This window comes from Phalangium opilio, unplaced genomic scaffold, assembly GCF_054372755.1.
Source record: "Phalangium opilio isolate 3A_F unplaced genomic scaffold, DU_Popi_V2 ptg000032l_1, whole genome shotgun sequence".
NCBI classification, from domain to species: domain Eukaryota; kingdom Metazoa; phylum Arthropoda; class Arachnida; order Opiliones; family Phalangiidae; genus Phalangium; species Phalangium opilio.
Window position 1 is genome coordinate 10184887 of NW_028324159.1, and position 27729 is coordinate 10212615.

General features: G+C 38.4%; 2 protein-coding genes, 1 long non-coding RNA gene and 1 other non-coding gene across 4 annotated transcripts; 2 read left to right on the top strand and 2 right to left on the bottom strand.

The window, feature by feature from the left end:
- The first annotated feature begins 304 nt into the window (after window positions 1-304).
- LOC149686137 (uncharacterized) lies at window positions 305-2072 on the top strand. Its single transcript, XM_089870889.1, has 4 exons — window positions 305-339; window positions 392-497; window positions 1481-1773; window positions 1847-2072. Exons 1-4 carry the CDS (start codon window positions 305-307, stop codon window positions 2070-2072), a joined length of 660 nt encoding a protein of 219 aa, XP_089727015.1.
- A 10222-nt stretch (window positions 2073-12294) lies between these two features.
- On the top strand, window positions 12295-12367 carry TRNAT-UGU (transfer RNA threonine (anticodon UGU)). Its single transcript has one exon. It is a non-coding gene; the product is annotated as a tRNA-Thr (tRNA).
- Window positions 12368-23118: 10751 nt separating this feature from the next.
- Window positions 23119-23932, bottom strand: LOC149686139 (uncharacterized). Its single transcript, XR_016384117.1, has 3 exons — window positions 23842-23932; window positions 23481-23671; window positions 23119-23137 (listed from the first exon to the last, which is right to left on the bottom strand). It is a non-coding gene; the product is annotated as an uncharacterized LOC149686139 (long non-coding RNA).
- A 56-nt stretch (window positions 23933-23988) lies between these two features.
- LOC149686140 (transcription factor Adf-1-like) lies at window positions 23989-24405 on the bottom strand. Its single transcript, XM_089871082.1, has 2 exons — window positions 24231-24405; window positions 23989-24167 (listed from the first exon to the last, which is right to left on the bottom strand). Exons 1-2 carry the CDS (start codon window positions 24403-24405, stop codon window positions 23989-23991), a joined length of 354 nt encoding a protein of 117 aa, XP_089727208.1.
- Window positions 24406-27729: the final 3324 nt, after the last annotated feature.

A 27729-nucleotide genomic window follows, 5' to 3' on the forward strand; every position in this document is an offset into this window, starting at 1 on the left:
AAGGGGTCAATTAACGCTTTTTCAATAATTTTTTTTATTTGTTTTGGCTCAGCCTGACAATTTCTCCGCGACTTTAATGACGAAAAGAGATATCTCTGTTCAGCATCCGATATTGACCACATTCCGGTTTCATTACACTCTATGTAACTTGCGAAACGTAACGTACGTCAAGTTTTATATTTAAGTTTTTGTATACTTTTAGAGATAAGTTGAAAGTCGTTATTTATCAGAAGTAAACAGCGTTTCAACAATTTCCCATAATCTAAGCTTTGTAAATTACTTTCCATTATATTCTGTCTTCAAAATGAGAAACACACGATTCGCGGGAAAGATGATTCGGTGACCATCCTAATGAATAATGAATCCTCGTAATGGTTTATCATTTACACAGGCTGAAATGGGTGGAAACTGACAAGGCACGTAACGACCTGACTCAACTTAATGAAACATTTTTTAGACACGAACTCCATTTATGGCAGAGAGCCATACAACTTGGGGTATGAATACTGAACGTTGCAGATTGAAATTCAAACCCGAGATAAAATATAGGATACTTCACAGTAATTTTCTTTGAATAGATTACAGACGCGGCTTCTTAAACCTATATTCCAATCACATCCGTAATGAAGAGTTATCACGTGTCACCGGCTTTGCAAACTGTGTCCTATTGTATCTTAACGTGTGTCAAAGATAAAGGAAATCAAGCTTAAAGTCGTCTGTCGATAAAAGGCTTCAACGGAACAATCTGGTTGACGAAATGACGCTAGCAACGTCCTTTCTCAAATATATCAAATCAACTAGGACAAAGTCTCTACTCCACCTCATCTCTGAAAATGTTTGGAAATACGTATCGGGTCTTCTCGAAACTGATAAGTTCATTTCCATTTGTTTACTTTGAGCACAAGAATTTCCAGATTGGAAAATGTTTTAGCACTCATATTTTTCCCCTAGCGTAAACATGTTTTCTAATTTGAATTCAGATTCAGATGATTCTGTTGATGGAACTGCGGCGAGAATTCTCTTGTTGGGCTGGTTACTTGGCGCAATGTTTTTCGTCAAATGTTATTCGGGATTATTGTGCGGCGACTAATTTCCAAGGATCAACACGTCGACAGTATTGAGGATCTCCTAGGGCATCCTGGATTAACACCAATTATGTTGACATACACCGAAATTTATTACATAATAACACACCGAGTAATAATATGACAGAAATAGCTGTCAATTTGCAACTGTAATAGTATAGGGAATGAAAACGACGCGCTCGAAATAAGAGAGACGTTGGTCCTTAATATATCATAGGACGATAGTAAACATTTTGATTATTAACGAGGATAGTTATTTTCCGTTTCACGTTTAAGTTTTATCATCGAATTATATTGACCCAAGTAAAAAAACACGAAAAACTAAGGCGTTCAAATTTAGTGTAGAGAATAAAATACGTTGGTAATGTTACGTTTGTGAACATTATTTTTTACAGAAAACTGAAAATGGGGAGTACTCTCGTCTTCAGAAGCGTGTCCGATCTGATAGTCGATACTTGAACAAAATTAATAATTTAAAATCTTTCCCCTATGACTACTTTGCCAGTGGTGCGGGTGCATTTTTTTACGAGAGGGACATTTCACCATACATTTTGTATTTATTCCGATTTGCACTCAAGAAATATGATACTAAGTATTACATTGGGAATAAAAATTACGAAACTCTCTCTATACACTACAAGTTCAACAAGAGACTGCCAAGAAGCATTCTCGACCAAATTGACTATTTGTAAGATACTAAAAACCTCAAATATTTCATGATTATCATTTATAATAACAGCTAACGCCTTGTATTTGTACAGGTGTTTGCGATTTGTGGAGACGCGACAAGCTACACCTAACGAACGGATGTACACTAAGAAAACTGCAGCCTATATGCTGCCTGAGTCATCACAGATACAAGATTTTTCGCCCTTGTCAGTGGACTTTCTGTTACGGGCCTTCATCGTCTACTTTAGCGGCATTTCGATTGCAACAGTGTCCGCCATTTGCGAAGCGTCGACCACTTTTTTCTATTTATTGCACTAGCATATCTGACACTCTTAGAATTCAAAATTAATGTGTTTCAAGAACATAACATGAAGCTCACACGAAATATTTGGAATTTTAGATTTTCATCTAGTAAAGTCTGCTTCAGATTAAATGAGCAGTATTCATGCTCAAAAATGAAATATAATTTTTAACAAGAATGTGTTCTTATTACAATAATCCTAAATGGAAGATATTTGTTTTACGCAAATAAATAGCGAACATCATAACTATAGTCTGCCACAGCGTTTGTAGCTGAGAAATATTTGCCGCTACTCAACGTGGCTTCATTCAAAGTAAAATCAACTTAGCAATTAATAAAAACAAAAATATAAATTCACGCTAAAATGTATTTAACTGTAATTCTAAAATGAATAAATTATCTTTGAAGCACGAAACCCAGTGAACAATGCCTTACCTTTACAAACGGGAAAGGGAAACGCCATATTTGATTTAAGCAAAAGCGTAGACCAAATTTCAAATGAATCTGGTCAAATATATCAAAAGTAATGTAATTTCAATTTGATTAGTTTTAAGAAACACTACTGAAATAAAACTGATTTATTTTTAATCACAATTAATCGCGTTCTAAATGTAATTTATTCTTTAAACGGAAAACCGTTAAACACGCGGTACTCATAGCAGCGAGGCATGAACAATGAAACTGAGTAACTGACTCTGCGATAATGGCCCACTCGATCCACTCTAACGGAAGCTGCTGGTGCCCATTGTGGATCGAGTGGGCCAGGAAAAGTGATTAAGGGCCGAGATAAGAAGAAACACATGACCTAACTGACCTTAGAATCAAAGTGGTGCACCGGGCTAAGGGTCAAACATGGCGTACTCTAAATTCCGCACTACTGAATTTGGCATCATGCAGCGGCATAGTATGTATTGTCCAAAGCTTTTAAGTGTCGATTCCCGGTCGAAGGGAAAGTTCTCGGTGATCCACCACGAGTTACTCCGTCACCCTTTGGCCCTTGCGTGGGAGTGACGGCTAATTTATTCACAGCCCAGTCGATCACGCAAGTTGCACGCGCGTATAACCAAATTTCGTATAAAATTATTTTAACAAAAGACAAGATTATCTTAAATATTAAAATAAATATAATTAATATTAAATATTTTCTTCGTCAGTTGTTTGCCTTATTGAGCGTTACATCGTTTTGATAAATAACAATTAAACATTGTTGAGAGACTTGACTAATATTGGCGTTTGAAATGAAGCATACGCCGGTTGCTTTTCCTTACTCAAATAAGTAGTATATAAGGGTGTCGAACTACACTTTAAAGCAAGAACAACCGCAATTGCGAAAACCTTTGGTGGACAACCCATCCTAGGGAGGCTAGACGTTTCTCGTAACCCTAGCTGATCGCCGCGAATGTCTTAAACCAAACGATTACGATGGAGTTAGAAGCCAATGAGACAGATTGGAGGGTCTATGTTTAGATGGTGGTGTTTAGAAGCCAGTTTGTACAGACTGGTGTCCAAGTGGGATGGACAAAGACCAGAAGATGGTGGTGATTAGAAGCCAGTATGTACAAACTGGTGTCCAAGTGGAATCGACGAAGACCAGACTGGTGTCCATGTGGGATGGACGAAGACAAAAAAATGGTGGTGATTAGAAGCCAGTATATACAGACTGGTGTCCATGTGGGATGGACGAAGACAAAAAGATGGTGGTGATTAGAAGCCAGTAGATACAGACTGGTGTCCATGTGGGATGGACGAAGAAAAAAAGATGGTGGTGATTAGAAGCCAGTAAGTACAGACTGGTGTCCGTGTGGGATGGACAAAACCAGAAGATGGTGGTGTGAGAACTCAAGTAGAGTTGCCATTTCCGTAACTGTGAAAGCAGTTCGGAAATGGCGAACACGTTTGCTCCGATTTGGAGACTGCGAACGCGGTCACGTGGGTGTAACAACAGACACACACGATCGTTACAGAACCTCTCCGTTACATACGTCACTCGGAGAGGTAAAAATCACGGAAATATAACGTCTCGGGTAAAGTGAACATAAATACCGGTCAAGAACCGATTATAACTAGAAGCCAAACGGAGTTATTGGGAAAGAAGAAGAAACCCCCGACTATGGTTAATAAGAAAACCGGAAAAAAGCTGTAATATCTTCACCTCCAATTTTAATTGATTGGGACGATGAAGATTTTTAAAAATAAAATGTTGTAAAAAAATAGAGACTTTTTGCTTGTTTAATATTTAATTTACTTTGGAACTTCAGGTAATTATTTCTACAATTACATTTCGCTGCTCTGACTCTCAAAAAAGTCTTTAAAAATTAGAGACCTGGACCGTTCATGCTCTAGAATGAAGGTTTCCAGCTTCCTCACCTAGTGAAGAAATAAAGGAAACATGGAACACTGATGTAATTAAGCAAGAGAGAGAGAGAGAGAGAGAGAGAGAGAGAGAGAGAGAGAGAGAGAGAGAGAGAGAGAGAGAGAGAAAAAAAACATACCTGTACCATGCTTTTTTCCCCTCCTATTTTTCTAAGGAGCCGGTCCATATTGGGGTAGTATGACACAGAGACATCGATGGATGAAATCTCTAGTCTAAGATCGAATCGGATGACGAAGCCGATATGGATGGAACGCACCAAAACCTTAAACAAATGAATAAAAACGTCGTCGTGATATTTAACTTTTAATATAAAAATTAATCAATTCGTTAAATAAATTCTTACCTACAAATCTCGGAAGGTGAATGTCGGGAAGTCACCTCCCCCACCCACGACAATACCTATAATCCTTATTGATGTATTTTAGTTCGATGGAAAGCGGTAACTTTTTTATCACTAGTTAATCCCACCTTGAACTAGTTTCGTATGTGGTCAAATAGGATATTTAATGACGTGTATTAAAATGAAAAAAGTTCGTTTCGACAATATACCCGTAATATATTATATGAACGTGAAAATAGAATAAACTATTTCTTATACGATGTCGTAAGATTTAAGCAGATTATTTCCACCATGAATTCGAAGTTGGGTACGATTTTTTTTTAAAAAAATAGTTTGATCGTACTCGAGCCAAGAAAAGAGAGTCTTGGAAATAGGAACTAAAATCACATAAGAGGAAAGGTTGAGGTTAGATGCTTTTCATTTTACCGAATATTCTGTTATATTTATATAGTGTTAATGATTTGCTTCCAATTACAGCCCGGATCTTTGCAACATGGACTCATCCGATCCTTCGTTACACGACAACAAACGTGGGTTTGGGACGACAACCAGCAAGTTATAACAGACAATAAAGAAATTGCCAAGGAGTTTCGTGACTTATTGGTATCACTAGGCGAACAAGGCAATCAGTGCAAATACCCCTCAGATATCAACAAAATTAGTACTGAAAACTGGGCGTACATGGGAAACGTACTACCTTTTACAACCTTAAGCCTATCTGAGGCAGATGTCCATCAAGCGATCAAAAAACTCCCACCTAAAAAGTCTGCAGGTATTGACGAGATTCCAGGATACATAATCAAGGGATGCTCCGAGGTCTTTGCACCAGTTTTACAACACATCTTTAACTTATCACTATGTAGCGGGATTCCCTGATATGTGGAAAACATCAGTCATCATACCTATATTTAAGAAAGGAAATAAAACGAAGATTAATAGTTACAGACCAATCTCACTAATATCGGTTTTCTCCAAAGTCTTCTAAATTACAGTTCACAAATATATTAGCAACTGGTTCAAGCCTTTACTCGCACCAGATCAGCATGGTTTCACTAATAAGAGGTCAACAATAACCAACTTGGTATCATTCTTAAATTACGTGGCGCCAAGAATTGAGAATAAAAAGCTAGTCGACACAATTTTTATGGACTTAAGTAAAGCCTTCGACCGAATGAAACATGACATCCTAGAAATCAAATTAACTAAGTACGGCATGGACGGAAACCTCCTTAACTGGATTAAGAGTTACCTGGAACAAAGAAAAAATATTATCAAAATAAACAACACACTTACAAACATTACGTTCGACTCCACAAGAGGTGTCCCTCAAGGATCTGCACTCGGTCCGCTTCTCTTCGTAATCTATATTAACGATCTCTTACAACCAAAAATAGATGCAATACCCCAAGGAAACATCAAAGCGTATGCGGATGACAATAAATTATATAATGAAGTTAACTCGGTAGAAAATTGCATCTCTATGAACAACGAATTACAACGGATATCCGACTGGGGAAGACGTAACGGCATGCCTCTCAATGCTAAGAAAACTTACGATGTTTCATTTCACCGTACAACCAATCCGATAAACTACAGCTACGTCATTGATGGAGATAAAGTGCAGAGAGTGGACCATATTACGGACCTAGGATTAACCTGGGACTAAAAATGTATCTATTAAATCACATTGATAAGACAGTCTCAGATTGTCTTCGCAGATTATATGGCATACTCAGAATATCACGAAACCTGAGAAGTTCCAAAGTGTTCTATCATCTATATCAGTCAATTGTAAGGTCAAAGTTAGAATATGTAATGCTTATTTGGGGTGGCGCAGCAAGTTATGGTCAAGAAAAGATGGAAAGAATCCAAAGAAAATTTATTCAGCTGTACCGCACTTACTTCTTGCCCTACATCCCAAACGACTATAGTACCATCCTCAAAAAGAGACTAAAACTAGTAACATTAAATGAACGCCTAAAAACCAATGAGATATTATTTATCCACGGAAAAATTCACAACACAATTGACGCCAATGAACTTGTAGAAAACCTTGATTTTAAGATAAATTCGACCAGATCCAAAGACACATTTAGAACTAAGATTAAACCTAAGTTAAATGCCATTGATAGGGCCCAAAAAACGTGCAATGACATTAGTGAGTTTATAGATATTTTTGATAAAAAGAAACAAAGATTAAAACTAAACTTAAAAGAATATTTTCTATCTAAATAGTACTCGCATCTAAACCAATGTTTACTTAACATCTTTTCTCTCGCTGTGTCATTTATTGTCATTTACCACCTTTTTTTCCAGTATTTTATTATCTATTTTTATTATTTTACTTTATTGTACATAAATTAAAATTATATAGTTTACCCTTAATATAAGACCATACTCTGTAATACTATGAAAAGTGCTATAAGCATGTTGCATTATAGAGTTAATAAAAGGTATTTGAATTGAATTGAATAGAATAGAATAGAATAGAAGTTTAATGTGTATAAAAAGAATCACGGGGGATTCACGGGTTTATACACAGGGAAGGGGTATATACATATATTAGAAACTATTTACAGCAAGTTAAGGAAACAATTAAAAAAATGCCAGGTTTCTATAATAAATGGAATATTCACAAAATTAACAGAATGATGAACTATTACCAGTAAATTGAGAAAACATAAATATTAACAATTCAGAGCGAAATACACAAAATCTAAGAGAAAAACCGTGAAAATTTTAAGAAAGGGAATCAAAATACAGCAAGTTGAAATAATATTTAAAGATTAAACAAATCAAATTTAAGTTCACAAAATTTAATAGAAAAAATATCAAAATGTTCAGTAAATTTGTTACACGTGGCTTGCATTCTAATTAAGGGCTTTAAGGTAATTTTCGATAAATAGAAGGTGGAGCGGTTTCGCGAAGTCTGATGGACTTGAAAGTTCAATTTTTCTAGAAGGGCGGGGAAAGTTACAAAGTGGTGGATAAGTTTATATACAAATTTAATTTCATTAAGATTTAAAAGACAGCGCAATGTAGGAAGAGCGAGAATTTCAAGTAGGGTTATGTAATCATAATGAGCTTTGGGTATAAAATACGTATGACAATATTCTACGAATTTTCTCTGAATGCGTTCTATTCTGTCAAAGAGGTGAGCGCTAACGCCACCCCAAGCAACCCATCCATATACGGCACGCGAACGTACAAGGCTTAGGTATAAAAGTCGCAAATGTACCAGAGAGCCAAGTTTCCGGGTAAGTTTTAGGGCTACACCGAGGGTGCGCCTACATCTATTTACAACTCCATGGACATGGTCAGTAAAAAGGAGATGAGAATCAAAGATAACACCAAGATCTTTGGTCTTATCTTTGATAGGTATGACAGAATTATCAATAACGTAACAAGTGGGTATTGCTCTACTTATGCGTCGAGTGTAGGTAACATGAACTGATTTTAATGGATTGATCGGTATATTATTATGATCACACCATTGGGCCACAGCGTCGATATCCCTTTGCAAAAGCAATCTATCATGGTCTGAATCGACTTTTTTAAAAATTTTGTTATCATCTGCAAATTGAAGCAGGTTGGAGTGGATAACTTTGAACTGAAGATCATACAAATATATATTAAAAAGTAGAGGCCCCAGGGACGAACCCTGTGGGACTCCACAATTTACGGGATATGATACCGAAGTCATAGAACCATTGCACTTGATAAAATTCGTACGACTGTGTAAATAATTACAGATCCAATCCAAAAGTACACCGCTTATGCCATAAGTAAATAACTTATCCCGTAAAAATCTATGAGGAACTCTGTCAAACGCTTTGGCAAGGTCTAGGTAAATCACGTCGACTTGACCGCGAGTCTCAACCACAGGGGCGACGAGGTTCATGAAAGCAGCGTGATTTGTGTCCACGCATTTGCTAGGGACAAAACCATGCTGGCAATCATTTGGGAACATGGTAAACCAACGCTGGACGTGTGTATGCATCACCTTATCAAAAACCTTAGCTAGAGCACACAATAATGAGATCGGGCGGTAATTCTTGGAGTCACAAGCGGCACCAGATTTAAATACGGGTACCACAACAGCCTGCTTCCAAAGGGAAGGGAAAATGCCAGTTGAAAGTGATAAATTAAAAACATGTTCCAACAGAGGTAGGAGGATATCCCCGCAACCCTTGATGACAAAAGGGGGAACACCATCGACCCCTGTTGAGAACTTAGCTGGAAGTTTAATGATTGCCTGGTGTATGTCAGCGAGTGATATGGTCTGATTAGAGTAAGGGCGTGTAACTAAGTGAGAGGCATCAAATGTGTAAGTGTCGGCAGGGTTCGTATTATCAACAGCAATTGCTGAAAAATGGGTCCTGAAAAGTTCCGCAAGCGTGTGAGGATCAGAGACCAATTCCTTACCCCGTTTTAAAGCAAGGGAATTGGTCCTATCCCGAAGGTTTCCCTTGACAAATCTCCAAAATTTCTTTGGATGCGAATGAGCATCCTGGCACGTCGACTTGAGCATAACGGCACGATCACGAGCGAGAAGTCGTCGAGCAGTAGCACGAAGTCTACGAAATTCAATACCATCAGTGATCGCACCAGTACGCTTCATTTTTCTAAAGAAGTACCGTTTTCTCCTGAGATTCAGTCGAAGATCAGAAGAGTACCAAGGGGGATATTGCGATTTGCCGTGCTTAAGTTTTTTAGGGATTGCCAGATTCATGGTGTCAACGAGACGATTGGTAATAGTATCGACACAATAATCAACATTTGTGGAAGTAAGAACGTCTGTCCAATCATAATCGCGAAGGGTGGTATAAAGGAGATGGTAGTCCCCTTTAGCGTAAGCGAAGGCAGAGCCCCGAGGTGGAGACTCAGGGCCAAGGTCAACGGTAAGTGTAAGAGAGAAAGGCGGGTGAAACTTATCAATCTTAACAAATGGGTCATCGAGGGGTTCAACTAGTAATCCATTAATATTAGTTAGGCACAGATCTAAGAGATTAACTGTGCTAGAAGGAATGTTAACTTGGGTCAAATTAAGAGTAAAGCATAAATCAATAATTGTTGCAGCTTTAGATCTAATGAGGGAAGAGCAGCCCTGACTGCTACATAGCGTCCAATCGACGCCCGGTAAATTAAAGTCGCCAAAAAAGATAAAATTGGTCTCGGAAGAGTCAATGTCCGTTAATAATCGGTTAGTGTACTGTTTATACTCTAGGTCGGATAGGCTGGGGGGAAAATATGTTGTACCAAGAAGTAACGAACGACGGGAAGCTAGTTGAATTTCGACAAAGACGCTTTCGGAAGTGGACTCAAGATCATGCCTCCGATGGCAAACAATAAAACTCTTTACAGCAATCAGGGAACCCCCACCCCAAACATTATGATAGTGAGGGTCAAGACGATCAGCGCGGTAAACAGTGTAATGGGACGGAAAATAATCACAAGAAAAACGTTAATTGTTCAACCACGTTTCCGTTATACAGATAATGTCCAAGTCCAGGGTAGCAATGTTATGTAAAAATGTCGCAGATTTAGTACGGAGTCCGCGAACATTTTGGTAAGCGATAGTTATTTCAGACATAGAGATTAGTCAGAAGGGTGTGCAGAAGTAGTACCAAGTTTAGAGCTATGTTTGTGAGTATCCCGGGGAACACCATTGAAATCAGTTAGTATACAATGTAATGGCCAGATAGAGGGATCCGAGAGTTTTTCAAACTCAGTGGCATCAGTACAAGTCACGTAAAACGAAAAAGGGTCAGCGTCAGGGTTCTTGGGCTTAAGGCGAATACAATGCGCTGTCAATATTCCAACTTCATCAGCCAGCGTCTCTACTAACTCCTGAGAGAGTAAATCTTTGTCAAGTCGACTGACAAATAATGCATTAGGGGCACGGCCACGGCCCCCCAACGGTCGAGCAACAGCTTTCAGCTTGGTTGTTGTAGCAGATCCAGTCTGCACGGGCTTGGCGGGTTTTCTAGCTGGTACAGAAGGCGCCAATCGGCCATTGCGGGGCAGATGAGCGGCAGAGGTAACTGAGGTGTTGCCTGGAAAACGTCCCGGGGGGACAGCAAACGGGAGGAATGAAGATTGAGGATGGGAGGCAGCGTTGGCAAATGACAGTGGAGCACTCCTCTCCGATTTCTCACGCTCCAAGGTAGCGACTTTGGTTTCAAGAGCATCAATACGAGCCAAAAGAGTTGCATTGAAACTTTCAGCGGCATCCAGTTTGGCAAGGATACGATCCAAGACAGAGTTGGGGTCCCGAGTAAGGCTATCGGCCATCAAGAAATGGTTCAATGCATCATGAATCGCATTTAACGGAACAGGCGTGGAGGGATCACACTCCGCGCCAACTAAGTGACTTTCGGCACTAACACTGTTGTTGCCGACGGAACCACGAGAGGCCCGATTGTTTGATTTACAAGCGGCGCAAGTCAAACTTTTCTCCTTGAGACATTTCTGATGTGCACGTTTGCCACAACCAGCAGAGCAGACAACAACCGATTGTTTTCCGAAAAAAACAGCCGAGCAAACAATGCAAGTATCCTTAGAACCAGCCACAATGGCTAAGCAACAAAGAGGTCAAAAATCTAGATTTTGTTAGTCAGGTCTCAAATACAGTTATAGGAATAAACCCAGTCATGAGTCCGGCGGAACAAACGACACGAGCTAAGGAATAAGGCAAACCGCGGCCAGTAGAACCAAACTAAAAACTTTGAAAACGCGAAAAATAGTGTAAATAACAGGAAATTAAGTTCAAATACCGTGAACGGAAGACTTTAGAACGCGATCGGTGCAAAAAACCGGATACGGAACGGTGAAAGAACCGAAAAGCGAATTATAGATTATAAATATAATTATTATACAATATAAATATAATTATTATACAATATAAATATAATTATTATACAATATAAATATAATTATTATACACTATAAATATAATTATTATACAATATAAATATAATTATTATACAATATAAATATAATTATTATACAATATAAATATAATTATTATACAATATAAATATAATTATTATACAATATAAATATAATTATTATACAATATAAATATAACTATTATACAATATAAATATAATTATTATACAATATAAATATAATTATTATACAATATAAATATAATTGTTATACATTATAAATATTATACATTATAAATATTATTATTCAATTCAATTCAAGTTTAGTAACTCTGTACAAAAACATCCAATTAGGACTTTTCATAGAAATACAGAGTGTTAAATTAAAATTCAATTTGGGCTATACTTAAATATTATATAAGATTTTAAAAATACAATGGTTAAAACAGTTCTCCATATATTTAAATACATCGTCGAATAAAATTTAAGGTTTTAGAGCATTTCTTAAGTTCCTTCTGGAAGAAACTTTTTTTTGGAATTAAATATGTCTGGGGCGTTAATGCAAACAATAGGGTAAAACTGCGAAGGAGTTAATTTAGTAAAATTACTGAAATTTTCAGCATAAACCTCGCTTCGGAACCGTGGCTTAGTGGTTAAAGCGCCTGTCTTGTAAACAGGAGATCATGAGTTCGATTCTCGTCGGAGCCTCGTTGTTATGATACTTGAACTAATTGAAACCATGCTGACAATCGTTTGGGAACTGATTAAGCCACTGTTAAAAATGTCTATGCATAACCATATCAAATATTTTAGCAAATACACAGAGAAGTGAAATGGGTCTGTAGTTACCCGGATCGCAGGACGCACCCGATTTAAAAACCGGAGCAACAACGGCTTTTTTCCAAATAGGGGGGAAGGTACTGGTCTGAAGTGACAAATTAAAAATGTTATCTAACAACGGAAGTAGGACGGACTCGCAGCCCTTAAGGATAAAAGCTGGGATACCATCCGCTCCCGTCGAGAATTTGTTCGGAAGCTTGGTAATGGCATTATGGATATCCTGCCGTGTAATAACCAGAGTGTGGAAAGGCGAAGTAGCAATACTTGAACAATTAAAGTGATACGGCTCACTTGATTGAGTATTATCTACAGAGACACGGGAAAAGTGCTCTGAGAACTTCGATGCTAGACGTTCAGGGTCAGAAACCATGGCGGTACCAAGTTTGAGAGTAATGGTTTTGGAATCTTCTCGAATGTTACCATTGACAAGGCTCCAGAACTTTTTCGGGTGAGAAACCGCGTCATTGCAAACTCCTGCAATATGAGCATTCCTGTCGCGATATAGCAATTGCTTCACAAGCGCACGTAGGCGGTTAAATTCAATGGCATCAGCTAGGGTGTTTGTACGCTTTTTCTTTCGATAGAAGTACCGCTTACGTATTATAGCCCTGCGGAGAGCCTGAGAAAATCAAAAAGGAAATCCAGGAGAACCGCGGCACGTCTTACGAGGAATAGCTAACTCCATAGCCACCCGAACTCGATCAGTGAGCAAAGCAACACAATAATTAACGTCCTGCGAGTCGAGCAACGCAGCCCAGTCAACATCCCTTAATGTAGAGTATAGTAGTTCGTAGTCTCCTTGAGCGTAAATATAGCTGGGGTCAGGTGGTGGAGGTAGCGTGCAAGTTGTGTCGGGGAGGGTTATAAATAGTGGGGAATTATAGGAATCAATAGAAACCAACGGGTCATCAAGCCCGCCAATTTCTATAAAATTTATATTGGTGAGACATAGATCTAGTAAATTGCCGGTTGTAGTAGGTTGGATAACTTGATTAAGATTATAACAAAGTTCAAAAACAGGTTTGGCCTCGGATCGAGTAGGTGAATTGCAGCCAAGAGTGTTGCAATTTAGCCAGTCGATCCCAGGCAGATTAAAATCACCAAGAAGAACAATGTCAGCGGTAGTGCCATCCAAGCCCCGCAATAATCGATCCGTGTATAGCGTGTAGTCAACATCAGAGAGGGTTGGTCGAAAGTAAGCAGTGCCTAATATTAATGACCCAGAGGACGAAGTTCGAATTTCAATAATAACATTCTCCGAGGTGCCCTCAAGATCATGACGCCTACAGCAATTAATTGATCGACGCACGGCAATCAACGCGCCACCACCACAGACATTGTTAAAATGAGGATCTAAGCGATCCTCGCGAAAGACATTGTAATAATTAGGAAAATAGTCATTTGTAAAGTGCGAGTCGTTAAACCAGGTTTCGGTTAAACATATAATGTCATAATCTGTCGAAGTAACGTTTGTAAAAAATTCCACAGATTTTGTACGCAAACCACGAACGTTCTGGTAGGCTATGCTTAGTTCTTTCATGTTGATGGGGTCGCGTTAGCACTGGTGAGCTCACTACTATGTTTGTTGGTGTCACGTGGGAAGCCATTGAATTCGGTAATAATGCAGTTAACAGGCCAGTTGGAAGGATCAGATAGGGCAGTAAACTGGGTAGCATAATCACAGGACACGTAAAACGATGAGTGGTCAGCAGTAGGATTCTTAGGTTTTAGTCGAATGCAGATTGGCGAAGTGATGCCTAATTCGGCAATCAGTATCTCACTAAGGTCCTTCGATAAAAGTGTTTCCTCCAATAGACTAACGAATATAGCCGTAAGGAAAGAGTTTCTGGGACCAGATGGTCGAGAAACGGCTTTCAGTTTGGAATTAACCGAAGATCCCAATTGAGCAGGTTAAGTAATCTTGCGTGGATTAGGAGGCTTAGCAAGAGGCACGCCACTCAGACCGAGCCGAGGAAAATGAGGATTAGCGTGCACCAACGCTGGTAAGTGAGGGAGTAACGTGCTGGAGTACAGGGAGGAATCACGAGACGCAGACTGACCGTTGGTCACAATAGAGGGAGTGGCAGCATCAGACTGGCGACGATTCTGCAATTGTTCGGTGAGCTCTTGGTTTTGTTTCTCCAATACTTCCACGCGTTCTGTAAGATCAGAGGTCAGAGTTCGGAGCGACGTTATTTCCGACTGAAGAGAATGAACCAGCTTCTCAGTGGACTGAGCTTGTTCTAGTATGCAATTTAAAATAGAATTCCGATTGCGAGTAAGGCACAGAATCGGTGTGGCTGGAAGTTGAAGGTGATTTAGCATCAACACCAACAGAGCTTCGTACTCTACGAGAGGGACTGCGAGATGGTCTAGAAGATTTTGATGGACCCTTACAAACTTGGCAGGTAAATGATTGATCATTGGAACATTTCCTGTGTACTCTCCTTCTACAGCCACCAGTGCACCACAGGACCTGCTGCTGACCAAAGAAATTGGCATCACAACAGCAACACTGATCCTTAGAACCCGCCATGGCGATTGCCAAAAAACCACCAGCGCAAAATACTTCCGAGTTAGTTAAGTCTCAAACACAGTTATAGTAATAAGCACCGTCATGGGTACCGCGGAGTAAAAAGTAAGAGTTTTTCCAAAACGTATGGCAAACCGTTGCCAGTAGATAGGTACAACAAACAGCGAAAACGCGAAAAATAGAAAAAATAACTGAAAATTAAGTTTAATTACCGTTAACGGAAGTCTTTAGAAGGCGTTAGGTGCTAAAAACCAGACGAAGAACGATAAAGGAACTGAACAAGTTGGGAAACCAAAATAAACCTCTCCGAGTCGAGACGAATTTACTTTACAAACACAGGTCCACCATGGACGAACTAATACTGAAGGACGGATGGCAGATGGAGAAAGTTGAAAAATACTTGTTGATTCGCCTTCTAGCGGCAGATAGTAGCAAACCGGATAGTGGGGGAATCAACGTTCTAACGAGGGAAGCAGCTAACGTCTTATTTTGTCTAGATGGCGCTAGCGTTTTCCGGGATTTGACTTCGCATTTTCATAACCCCCTCCATTTTGGAGCTGTAAGCTTTACATTGGTTGTTTTGTCGCTTGGTAATGGGCTGCCATTGGTTTTTCAGTATTACTTTGTCCATGGGTCCACCAGCCAATGAGAAAACCGGAAATACGTAGCTCAAATTGGCGGGATATCGCGAAGACCATTTGTAAAGGATTAATCGTTTAACATTTCCCTGTGTATTCTCATAAGTCTAATGAGGACCTAATATCTATCACTTAAGTGTGTATTTAACTTTCGGCTCACTCTGAACCGTTAACACCTCTTGTAAGAGGACACGAAACAAGTTCAATTCTAGGGTATCTTGTTTCATAGGCTCAATCGCTTCAACACTTACAGAGAGACGAAGTATTGAAATCCTTATTATGTAGTGAAATCAAAAGTTGCGTTTACACTATATATAAATGTAGTAAAGCTGAATTAAAAAGTAAACATAAAATTTGAAATGTTAATATCAAAAGATGTTCTTGGAATATTGAGATGAAACAGAGCTTTATAGCTACACAACTACTAAAAGAATCGTAATGCCGAAAATTATTTAAAATTTTTCCATTTAATATTCTGCAAAAAGGAAATGTTATCGTTTTGTAAGAGATCTTATTCTAGGAGAGCGATAGCTCTCTTAGATAAGACTTCATACCGACTTTAATGTATAAGGATGGTTTTTTGATTGGTTATAACTTTTTTTGTATCGTATTAACTGCTTTGAAAAAATTCCACAGAACTACAATTCGGGCCCTCAATATATGGTTAAAATTTCAAAAAGATCCACTCATTAGTTTATTTTATAAAAAATAAAGTTGCTAAGGGTGGTTTTCATTTCCATAAAATTAATCAGCCCTTTTTGTGAAAAAGTTAAATTTTCCTATAGAAATAACATGGAGTTTTTTTCAAATTTTGCCATTTTGTGGCCACCCTTTTGAAATGAAATATTCGTTTGTTACGTTTGGGAACGGTTTTATATCAAAATTTAAACCTTTTTCTAGGACCATTTTAAGGTTTTTGAGAAAAATTAATTTTAAAGGAATAGCGACCTGATTTAAAAATTATCTCAAATCTAAAGAAAACGTTACTTTTTTGAGAGTTTAAACTCTTCTGATTCCAAAAATATGCTTGATAAATATTTAAATATGAGGGAAAACATAGAAAAAACACTTTGAAAACTTGAAATTTGGGGGCAAAAGCAAATTTTCGGAGAAGATTTTTCGCGGGTTTTTCTCCTTGCTACGTCACTCACGGCATCTCGCGGAAAAGCCAAGCGCGAGCGCCCGTTACTCCTGAGTCTACTAATGCCGCGTGAATCTGAATAAAATAGGCTTAACGCGGCGCTGAGACACTAACAGGCGTCACGTGAGCGACATCTAGAGTAAAAATTTCTCCTTACTACGTCATCAAACGAAACAAAATTTTAACTAGGCCTTTTCCAAACCCAATACTTTGATTGCAATTTTATAAATTGCTACGAAACCAAATAAAAAAGTAAACATATCATAATAAACTAGATTTTTCAAGGATTTTTTTCGCATTTTAAGTTTGTGGTTGACGAAAATTATGGCACTAACACTTTAAGTATGTTTAATTTTAAATTTTAAAAACTACCCCAATCTGCGATATTTTAGCATGGATAATAGTCATTTTATGATGTTAGCACGGTTAAGGCTATTTGGTCCAATTTTCGTAGTGGTAAAAAAACAAGAGAACCTAAGCTTGTGTTAGCTAACAAGTTAAGTTGGATAAGTACCCCACACGTGTATATAAAGTTAACAAGATTACCTACGACTGGTAATTAAGCAAGAAAAACATGGAGTTTGAGCTCTTGTAGGTGCTTTGCCCGGGTGCTTGTAGGTGCTTGTGGGTGCTTGTGGATACTTGTGGTAACATGTAGGTACTTGTGGGTGCTTGTAGGTACTTGTGGGTACTTGTAGGTACTTGTGGGTACTTGTAGGTACTTGTGGGTACTTGTAGGTACTTGTGGGTACTTGTAGGTACTTGTGGGTGCTTGTAGGTACTTGTGGGTGCTTGTAGGTACTTGTGGGTACTTGTGGGTGCTTGTAGGTGCTTGTGGGTACTTGTGGGTGCTTGTAGGTACTTGTAGGTACTTGTGGGTACTTGTAGGTACTTGTGGGTACTTGTAGGTACTTGTGGGTGCTTGTGGGTACTTGTAGGTACTTGTGGGTGCTTGTAGGTACTTGTGGGTACTTGTGGGTACTTGTGGGTGCTTGTAGGTGCTTGTGGGTACTTGTGGGTGCTTGTAGGTACTTGTAGGTACTTGTGGGTACTTGTAGGTACTTGTGGTAACATGTAGGTACTTGTGGTAACATGTAGGTACTTGTGGTAACATGTAGGTACTTTTGGTAACATTTAGGTACTTGTGGGTGCTTGTGGGTACTTGTAGGTACTTGTGGGTACTTGTAGGTACTTGTGGGTACTTGTAGGTACTTGTGGGTGCTTGTGGTTACTTGTGGGTACTTGTGGTTACTTGTGGGTACTTGTAGGTACTTGTAGGTACTTGTGGGTACTTGTAGGTACTTGTAGGTACTTGTAGGTACTTGTGGGTACTTGTGGGTGCTTGTAGGTACTTGTGGGTACTTGTGGGTACTTGTGGGTGCTTGTAGGTACTTGTGGGTACTTGTAGGTACTTGTGGGTACTTATAGCTACTTGTGGGTACTTGTCGGTACTTGTGGGTACTTGTGGGTGCTTGTAGGTACTTGTAGGTACTTGTGGGTACTTGTAGGTACTTGTGGGTACTTGTGGGTACTTGTAGGTACTTGTAGGTACTTGTGGGTACTTGTAGGTACTTGTGGGTACTTGTAGGTACTTGTGGGTACTTGTAGGTACTTTTGGGTAGTTGTGATTACTTGTAGGTACTTGTGGGTGCTTGTGGGTGCTTGTAGGTACTTGTGGTAACATGTAGGTACTTGTGGTAACATGTAGGTACTTGTGGGTGCTTGTGGGTACTTGTAGGTACTTTTGGGTACGTGTGGGTACTTGTGATTACTTGTAGGTACTTGTGGGTAGTTGTGGGTACTTGTGATTAAATGTGGGTACTTGTAGGTTCTTGTAGGTACTTGTGGGTACTTGTAGGTACTTGTGGTAACATGTAGGTACTTGTGGTAACATGTAGGTACTTGTGGTAACATGTAGGTACTTTTGGTAACATGTAGGTACTTGTGGTAACATGTAGGTACTTTTGGTAACATTTAGGTACTTGTGGGTGCTTGTGGGTACTTGTAGGTACTTGTAGGTACTTGTAGGTACTTGTGGGTGCTTGTGGTTACTTGTAGGTACTTGTGGGTACTTGTGGGTACTTGTAGGTACTTGTGGGTGCTTGTAGGTACTTGTGGGTACTTGTAGGTACTTGTGGGTGCTTGTAGGTACTTGTGGGTACTTGTAGGTACTTGTAGGTACTTATAGCTACTTGTGGGTACTTGTAGGTACTTGTGGGTACTTGTGGGTGCTTGTGGGCGCTTGTGGGTGCTTGTAGGTGCTTGTGGGTGCTTGTAGGGACTTCTAGGTGCTTGTAGGTACTTGTGGGTGCTTGTAGGTACTTGTGGGTGCTTGTATGTACTTGTAGGTACTTTGCCTCCTCCATAGGATTAACATTACACTAAGTTTTGGAAGCTCGAAACTCTGTTTATATTAGATTTACGGGCATATCCTTTGATTATGTAATAGTCCTATTTGCCCCTTTCCTCCTTCGTAAACATTTGCTCCATAGGATACTCCATATACACCTACGGCACCATAGTCCTCCCAGCATCCTCAGCGGTTAGGTAGGGTCGTACTGGACGAAATTGTAAAGGGCGCTCCCTCTATCTTCAAAATAGAAGCTAGTTCTCATACAAATAAAATGGCGCTACGCGGCAGCACTTAGCAATCGCCTACCAAGGGTAGGGGCGTGCGCGAGGTACATTGGGAGAGATACGGTTCTGCAGGTCGCCCATCATCATTTCCAATCCATCTCAACTCCCTTTTCCCTGTCCCAACCCCAGCGATATCCAACCACTAGCAAAGCCCACTCGATCGCGCTCTCTTTTCCCCGGCTACATATTTTGAAGGTGGCACTTTTTAGGCGTATTAACATTCTTGGATCATCTTTGTGAACTTTTAGGGTAGCCCTGGCTATATTTTGTTTAAGGTTTTAAGCTTAATATCAAAAAGTTTATGCTACAAAAAAAAGTTTGAAATTGACAATCTCGGATCGTCTTTGTGAAATTTTAAGGATATCCGAATTTCATATTATGACAATTTTCAGCTAAATGTTAAACGGACATAAATCAGCATTTTTAAAAATTTTTAAAAATTGTCAATTTGGTCCTATTTCTGGAATTTTTAGGGGGGCGCCTCGCGTTTCAATAAATGATTGTAAAAAATTGTATTATGTTAATTACAATAAGAATACAAACTTTTAATGATATACTTTTTTTGAAGTATCATTATAAATAAATGTCTGATTGAGCTAAAGTTATGGTCCCCTTTATACATGTTTCTGCTAAGTGCAGATTTTGAAAATGTAAAACAGTTTCTTAACATTCTTAATTAAAATGAAGACTGAAGGAACAGATATTAATCAAAAATGTCTTGATTAGAATCAAGACCTAAAAAGTATCGATAAGACTGAGGTTATCACTTGTCTGAAGGATCAGATATTAATTTTTCTTTTTAATTGAAACTTAAATGCATGCTTAAGAAAAAACAACGTTCCATTACCGTTTTCCGTTGAAATAAATTATTTTACTGCTAATCAATTTCAAAAATTTACTTATCTCGGCTTTTCGACCACAATTCCATTCCCCGAAAACATTTTATCATTACATTAATTAGTTTTGGGAGATAACGTGTCAAAATAACCTATACAACAATAAAAAACTGTAATAGCGGTCTGTTTAGCCATGAAAACAACCTTTTAAAAGTTACAAGTACTATATAACCCTTTCGAGACTAACAGGACCTGAGCAAACTATAGCTTAACCTGCTACTAGTACGACCAGGGAGAATTTATGTAAACTGGAGTTGAAATTTCATCATGTGCGACCTGCGGCCCTGAAACTCTCCCATAGTCCCAGTGTGTGCAGAACATAATTTTTTCGCTGTTATCTGCCAAAAATCAATCTTTCTAGGTAGTGTCGCCTCCTCACTTGAATTTTTCATGATATATTAAGGTTTGAACGAACAAAATTCTAGATTACTATTTTCACTAACATGTCCCTCTGCTAACTTGAAGCAAACTTTCCTCTCTTTTTGCTGCTGATTACCGGTGCCATTCCCTTTACTTTCTATTAGTTATAACTAATGAGTTTATTTATTTCAAACAAAAATATTAAAAAATGGATTATTTTTCCTTTTGTGCTACTTTGAATTTACAAATGTATATAACGTTGTGCCGTGCCATGTCAAATAGTCTCTAAAAATTGTCAGAAACTAGAGAGAGAAATTGGGCAGTAACACTGATCATGCCCTGAACTATGAGAAAGAACAAACGACGGTTGACTAAAGTACACTTGATATTACATCATTTTGCAAAAACCGCGAGTAAAAATCTTACTGTCCCTATTGAATTTGGCGCCATTGGTTTTAGAATAATTAAAATGTTCCACTGCGAAGCGTGCCGGTCTCGAATGGGGATGTAACGTCTTTAGGAACCTTATAAAACGCTAAACCATACACGTACTCTCCCAAAAGTAATTAATGTAATGATAAAATGTTTTCGGGGAATGGAATTGTGGTCGAAAAGCCGAGATAAGTAAATTTTTGAAATTGATTAGCAGTAAAATAATTTATTTCAACGGAAAACGGTAATGGAACGTTGTTTTTTCTTAAGCATGCATTTAAGTTTCAATTAAAAAGAAAAATTAATATCTGATCCTTCAGACAAGTGATAACCTCAGTCTTATCGATACTTTTTAGGTCTTGATTCTAATCAAGACATTTTTGATTAATCATCCTACTCGCTTTATATTAACTTTGATATGCGTGTAGTGTTTCGAATCAGATGCAATCTTCATTACTCGATCTATATAAACTCTCACTTGTGTCACTTCAAAGAAATAAGTTTATCTTAAATAATTAATTAAATATAAATGATATTAATTATTTTAATCGCCAGTAAATAACTTTAAAAATAGTTAAATCGTTTAAAATAAAGTTGTTCCTATTATCTTTCGAAACTTTTGTAACACTCGGTACTAATTAATTAAATTAAGGGTGGATTTTCCCGAGGGCCATAAAGTGAAATAAAGACAACTTACTTTGAATATCCAAAAAATAGAAGAATTTCTTCTAAGATTTTTATTTCAATATAATAACGGGATAGACCCAACTCGACCGTACTCTTTACAGTTAGTTTAACAACCAAAAAAAGAACAACCGCTCTAACTGAGAGCTGATTACTGACTGACTCTTCAGCTATCACAGAGATTGTTTGGAAGAGGAGGAGTATGTAACATGGAGGCATGACACCCTGCCAGATCCAAGGAGTAGAAGCTCCTGGAATCTGGCAGCCATGTTACATCCCCCCTCTTTAGGAACTCATTTTAATCATAATAATTGAAAGAAAATAGGGTTACCCCGAGGAACCCGTAACCTTTTAGCAGGGGTGAAATTTTTTTTTTTTGGTTTTTTTTTCTTCTTCTTTACTCTGGAGCTAAGTCCTCTTTGTTACTGTCCGTCGCTTTCTTATTGGCCAGACGGGCCACTCTCCGAGCTTCTCTCCGGGCTACAGCAGCTTTACTTCTTTTGCTAGGGCAGTCAGCCACAACATGATGGCCTAATTTTCGGCAACGCCAGCAGATGGAAGTAGTCCAAATTACTGGGTGTTTGGCGTTAGCAACCTTTGACGCAATTAAGAGTTTTGGTGGGTGTTTGGGAGTCCACCCCATTGATCCGAAGCGTTCCCAGCAAAGTTTATCTTCAAGATCATCATCATCGGGATTCTCCAGGGGAATCCATTGTCGTGGTGACGGTTCCGGTTTTACAGGGGTTTCCTCCCTTAGTGATGGTTTTTGACTGCCTTTTTTCTTCCTCGTGTGGAGGAGGAAGGGGAAGGAATGGGGTCAATGACCAAGGGTCGTTCGCTTCTTGGTTTAAGGAAGGATGAGTTATGGGGTAAAACCCTAGGGATGGATTCTGGACCGCCTGTGGAGCTGTAGTTTGTTCCACTTCTTCTTCTGAATCTGCAAGCACCTGTTCCAATTCTTCTGAATCTGCAAGCACCTGTTCCAATTCTTCTGAATCTGCAAGCACCTGTTCCAATTCTTCTGAATCTGCAAGCACCTGTTCCAATTCTTCTGAATCTGCAAGCACCAGAAGCTCGTCGTCATTTTCTTTAAAAGGGCACGAAATGGCAGTATGTCCCTTTGGATAACATAGCGAGCAGGAGTCGGTAGAATTAGTATATTTATTAGGCATGTAGCAATCATTTGCTACATGTCTTTGAATCAATTTAAATTCACAACGAGACTTGTATTTGGGCCCCACACGTCGCAACAGAACAGCCAAATACTTGGAAAACTTTTCTTCATCATCTTCCCCTGAGACACTTTGTTTCAATAACCTAGAATATAATTTAGTTTCAATCACCTGAAAACTCAGTCCCATATATTGATAGATATCATTGTTATTTTGGCAACCAATTAGCTTTGTGGTTTCCATTAGTGTGTATTTAAAGCAAGTCTCGGCTGTGGTTTAGTTTAAACGAATGACACTAGATGCTCCCATAATCGAGGGGTGGAGTTGACTGGCTCTCTAAGCTTAGCAGAGGCTTGTTTTAGCTCAGCACTCATGGACGAATTCTGATTGGCTTTTGCCTTTGGCAAGGTAAAATTTGTGCGTAGAAGACCAGCTAGAACGTTAGGGGTGCCACAGGAGCCGACATTTGCTTTAAAAACAAAACTCACTGTTCAACAGCTGATATCTCTTTGTCCAATTCATTTGGTTGTTCTGCAGTTTTTCTCTTTTTGGATTTGGTGTGGGTAGTTATATTAGAGGACGTTGGTTTGTCACTCGTACTTGGTTGCTCACACCCTTCATCATCATCCATTACTTCCACTTCATTATCAGGCAATTCTCGTCCAAGATTAGAGAGAATCTATCAATCTAAGAAAAACCATCTACATTCAGCCACCACTGAAGATATTAAGCTAACTAGACAGGTTTTAATAAAGAAAGTTTAAGCCAGGAATGGGGGTTTAAACTGGGTTTTAACTCTTCTTAAAGTTTTCTTTCCCATAAATTTTAAATTTTTATGTAAATGTAAACCTGAAACGCGAGTAAATCTTCCTCCACAGCCTTTTCATTTGAAGATTCATCAACTTTTGTTGCTTCTGGTTCTGGCTCCACGTTTGATGTTGTGCTGAAATTAAAACTAGTGTTATTCCACATTCTTAGCTATTTCATTTAATATATTTACTTTCTCTTAGTGACTGTATCTTTTAAAAAGAGCATTTGTTTAAAAAATGGCCATTTCACTAGTGAAATATCACCTTCTTCTAGATATTCTTGGCCAGATTTCTTCACTGATATAGCATGAAAGTTTACCCGAAATTGGTCTTTTAAATACTTCCAACTAGACTTTGCGTCTTTCTCTATCAAAGACAATTCGGTTAGAAAATTAGCTGGACATTAAATATAATGAATCATTTATTTACTATTTATGCCGGTTTGGGAGCTAACGTCATTCCATGCAGCTTCAATGCTATCCCTTTCTTTGTGGGAGGAAAGAAATCTGTTCCATATAACAGGGTTATTTCTCACGCATTCAATTAATTTTTCTTTTCTCTCAGTTTCTTTGTTCTGTTCTTCCCGTTTTTGTTGTTTAGCCATTTCTCTCATCGATTTCATATTTAAAACTTTGGCAATAGTAAACACTGCTATTTGACTTTTCGTATTCGATACTGATACTCGTTTGAAATAAGGCTTAGCGAATTTCGCTCCAATTCAGAAATCTACCGCTCTTATTGGTTGTTGCTATGACGTGATAGGTGCGAGAAAAAAAAGCTTGCGAGAAAATCAAACAAGTTTGATCCGAGCTTAAAACGAAAATCAGCGTCATCTATCGGCGGAAAGCGAACTAAAGTAATCTTCTCGCGCATTTGTGAACGCCCGCGCGAGAAATCATTTCAAAAATCAGCTTCAGCCATCAGCTTTCAGCTTCGGCTTTTGCATTTTCTCGCGTCTTTGTGAACGCGCCTTAACTCTCAAGTTGCATTTTTAACTTTACTTGCGCTCTATATATTTGCTTTGCTTGACGCAATTTTTTCCTCTTAACTGCTTCAGTTGAAACCATTTTGAATATTCGTTAAGAAATATAACACAGTAGTGTATTTTTGAAACATATCTTAATTCCACACAGCAATTTTCAACTTGTATTTGCAAAGAACCCAAAATAGGTATTGCGCAAAGAACCCAAATTAGGTAGGTATTGCACAAAGAACGCCTTTGATCCGCAAAGAAATCCAATAAAGCGTTGCACAAAGAACGCTTTGGAACCAAAAAGAAATCCAATATAGTGTTGCACAAAGAACGCTTTGAAACCACAAAGCTATCCAATAAAGCGTTGCACAAAGAACGCTTTGAAACCACAAAGCTATCCAATAAAGCGTTGCACAAAGAACGTTTTGGAACCACAAAGAAATCCAATATAGCGTTGCACAAAGAACGCTTTGAAACCACAAAGCTATCCGATAAAGCGTTGCACAAAGAACACTTTGGAACCACAAAGAAGTACAATTATATACACTCTTAAATAAAATCAACATACAGTGAAATGTAATAAAAAGTTGTAGGCTTAACGTGAAGGGAAAAATGAATAAAAATTAAACAAGGGAAAAAATGGAAATAATTTGATACAGACGTTGTAAAGTAATGGAACTAATAAAAGTTATTAACCCTTAAAAGATGAATTAGAAATTGTAAGTCTTAGTAAGTAGTAGCAGAGGAAATTGTGCTTGAGAATACGTACCAAAACAGCAAAAGGCGCCCGAAAACGTTAGTCTTAACATAAAAATAGGCTTAGTTAAAAAGGCAAAGTTGTCACTTGTGTACAGGGCCGAAAATAAGCACAGGAACATTTATAGGCAGGGCCAGAAATAAGCACAGTACACTGGACATTGTTCAATAAAATTTTAAAATGTCCCATAATATTTTTAAAAATTAAGGGGGGTCTCTGGACATTTTGACCAATAAATTTTCCAAAATATTGATAGCTTGACAATGAAAACGCGACACTATTTTTGCACAATCTAGTGGACAATTTCCCGACCTAGTTGTAGAGATAGTTTACAGGCTAGGAGGATTCATACCATTTGCAAAAGGAGGCATGGCTTTAGACTCACCTAGTGAGTCAGCCCTTCTTGTGTAACACGTGAAGCCTGGCCTCCCTGTGTAAATGGTATGGATCCTCCTAGGATGTAAACTATGTATTGTTGGTTACAGGTTTTCTTTTTTTTTTGTATGTATACATCCTTCAGAAACAGGGCGGCTCCTTTATGTAGCTCAGCATTTACATAAATATTTAAATTTTTATTATTATTATTATTTCTCTCTTTATTTTACACTGTCAGTGCATAGCCCACTCGATCACGCGCTCCACGACGGTGGAGTGCGTGATCGAGTGGGCTATAGTCAGGGTGCCAACTTTCAAATTTAAAGAAACGAAAGTGAGTTCTATGCCAAAATTTATTAAGAATTATTTTGTTTTTAATTTGTTTTTAAACTAAGTCATACAATTAACAACTTAAAGGTTTATTTATATGAACTATTTTGAAAATTGATAGGGAGCACTTTTTGTGGTTAAATTGTGATTTTTTTTTTAATTCCTTGTTAACCGACCAAGGCTTAGAAAAAAATGGACAGTTGGAAAATTACCGGCAACGTCTACGTTACCAACAATGGTGTTCGAGGCGGTCGCGGCGGTCGTGGTGGTCGAGGCGGTCGTAATAAACGTGGGGGGAGGCGTCCGCGAGTGTGCTACTTATGCAAAAAGGAAGGACACTTCATAAAAGATTGCCCTGCCAAAAAAGGTACGGGATCCTTTTTTTAGAAGGTGTTAGTGTGACCAATGACCATGGATAAAGAATGCGCGTGAGAAAATTTGTTTTCACGCTATAGCATAGGCAACTCCATATCTCGAACGACAGCTTATTCTGTATGTACTCTGTTACAACACCGTGTTAAATATATCTTTTCTTTTTATATTTAATTCACTTTTAATAAATTCAAGACTATTTTTAAATTTTACCGAACTCTTTTTAATAAACTTTTAATCTTATTACATTTTGATTATTACCTTTTGCTCTCATTTTAGAGCCTAACATTTTAACATTTTATTTTCCCTCTCTATTTTTGGGGACCAATTTGAACGTCTGCCTATCCTTTCAAGGCAAAATTTTCGTCTGAATTCGGTGCGCTCTTCGCGCCCTTTTCTTTTGCCCCCTATTTTGGGGGTTATTTTTCTAGGTAAAAAGGGGACCCTTTTTTCTTTTCAAAGATGGTCCTATCTTCCCCCTTTTTCCTCATATTGGTATCTTTCAACCAGATCTACATGAATGCAAGTTTTCTTTACATGAATTTTAGAATTTATATGAAAATATATACAAACAATTATACAAACATTAACAAGTATTTCAAAGTTTTTTACACACCGGTTGTCAGGACTCGTAAAGCTAGGCCTCTATGTAACCTAGCTTTGTGCGTGCTGACAAGAGACGAGGAAAATAGGGATCTTCAGGATTTGAAAAATTCGCGAATTTTTTAACTCCAGTGTACGGACGTCTAGGCCTAAGGCAATTTCACACGTATTTCAAACTAAGGCCTAGAGGTCCGTGCACTCAGCTAAGAAATTCCAGCATATTTTAAATCCTGACGATACTGAAGTTTTTCGTCTCTTGACAGCATGTACAAAGCTACGTTACATAGAGACCTAGTTTTGAGCGTGCTGATAACCGATGCTGTAACAGAGTACATACGGTATACATAGTTTACAGGCGTGGAGGATTCATACCATTTGCACAAGGAGACCTGGCAACTTAGAGTGTAAAATAGCAGACGATTTTACACTCTAAGTCGCTTGGTCTGCTTGTGTTAGTGGTAGGAATCCTCCACGCCTGTAAACTATGTATAAGCTGTCGTCCGAGGCATGGAGTTAAT

Bases quoted from the DNA above. Each gene is read 5' to 3' on its own strand.
- LOC149686140 (XM_089871082.1), bottom strand. From the start codon at position 24,405: ATGGCTAAACAACAAAAACGGGAAGAACAGAACAAAGAAACTGAGAGA. The intron at 24,168-24,230 runs GTAAATAAATGA...TGTCTTTGATAG, and splicing joins CTCCCAAACCGGCATAAATA to AGAAAGACGCAAAGTCTAGT.
- LOC149686137 (XM_089870889.1), top strand. From the start codon at position 305: ATGAGAAACACACGATTCGCGGGAAAGATGATTCG. The intron at 340-391 runs GTGACCATCCTA...TCATTTACACAG, and splicing joins TTCGCGGGAAAGATGATTCG to GCTGAAATGGGTGGAAACTG. The intron at 498-1,480 runs GTATGAATACTG...TATTTTTTACAG, and splicing joins AGAGAGCCATACAACTTGGG to AAAACTGAAAATGGGGAGTA.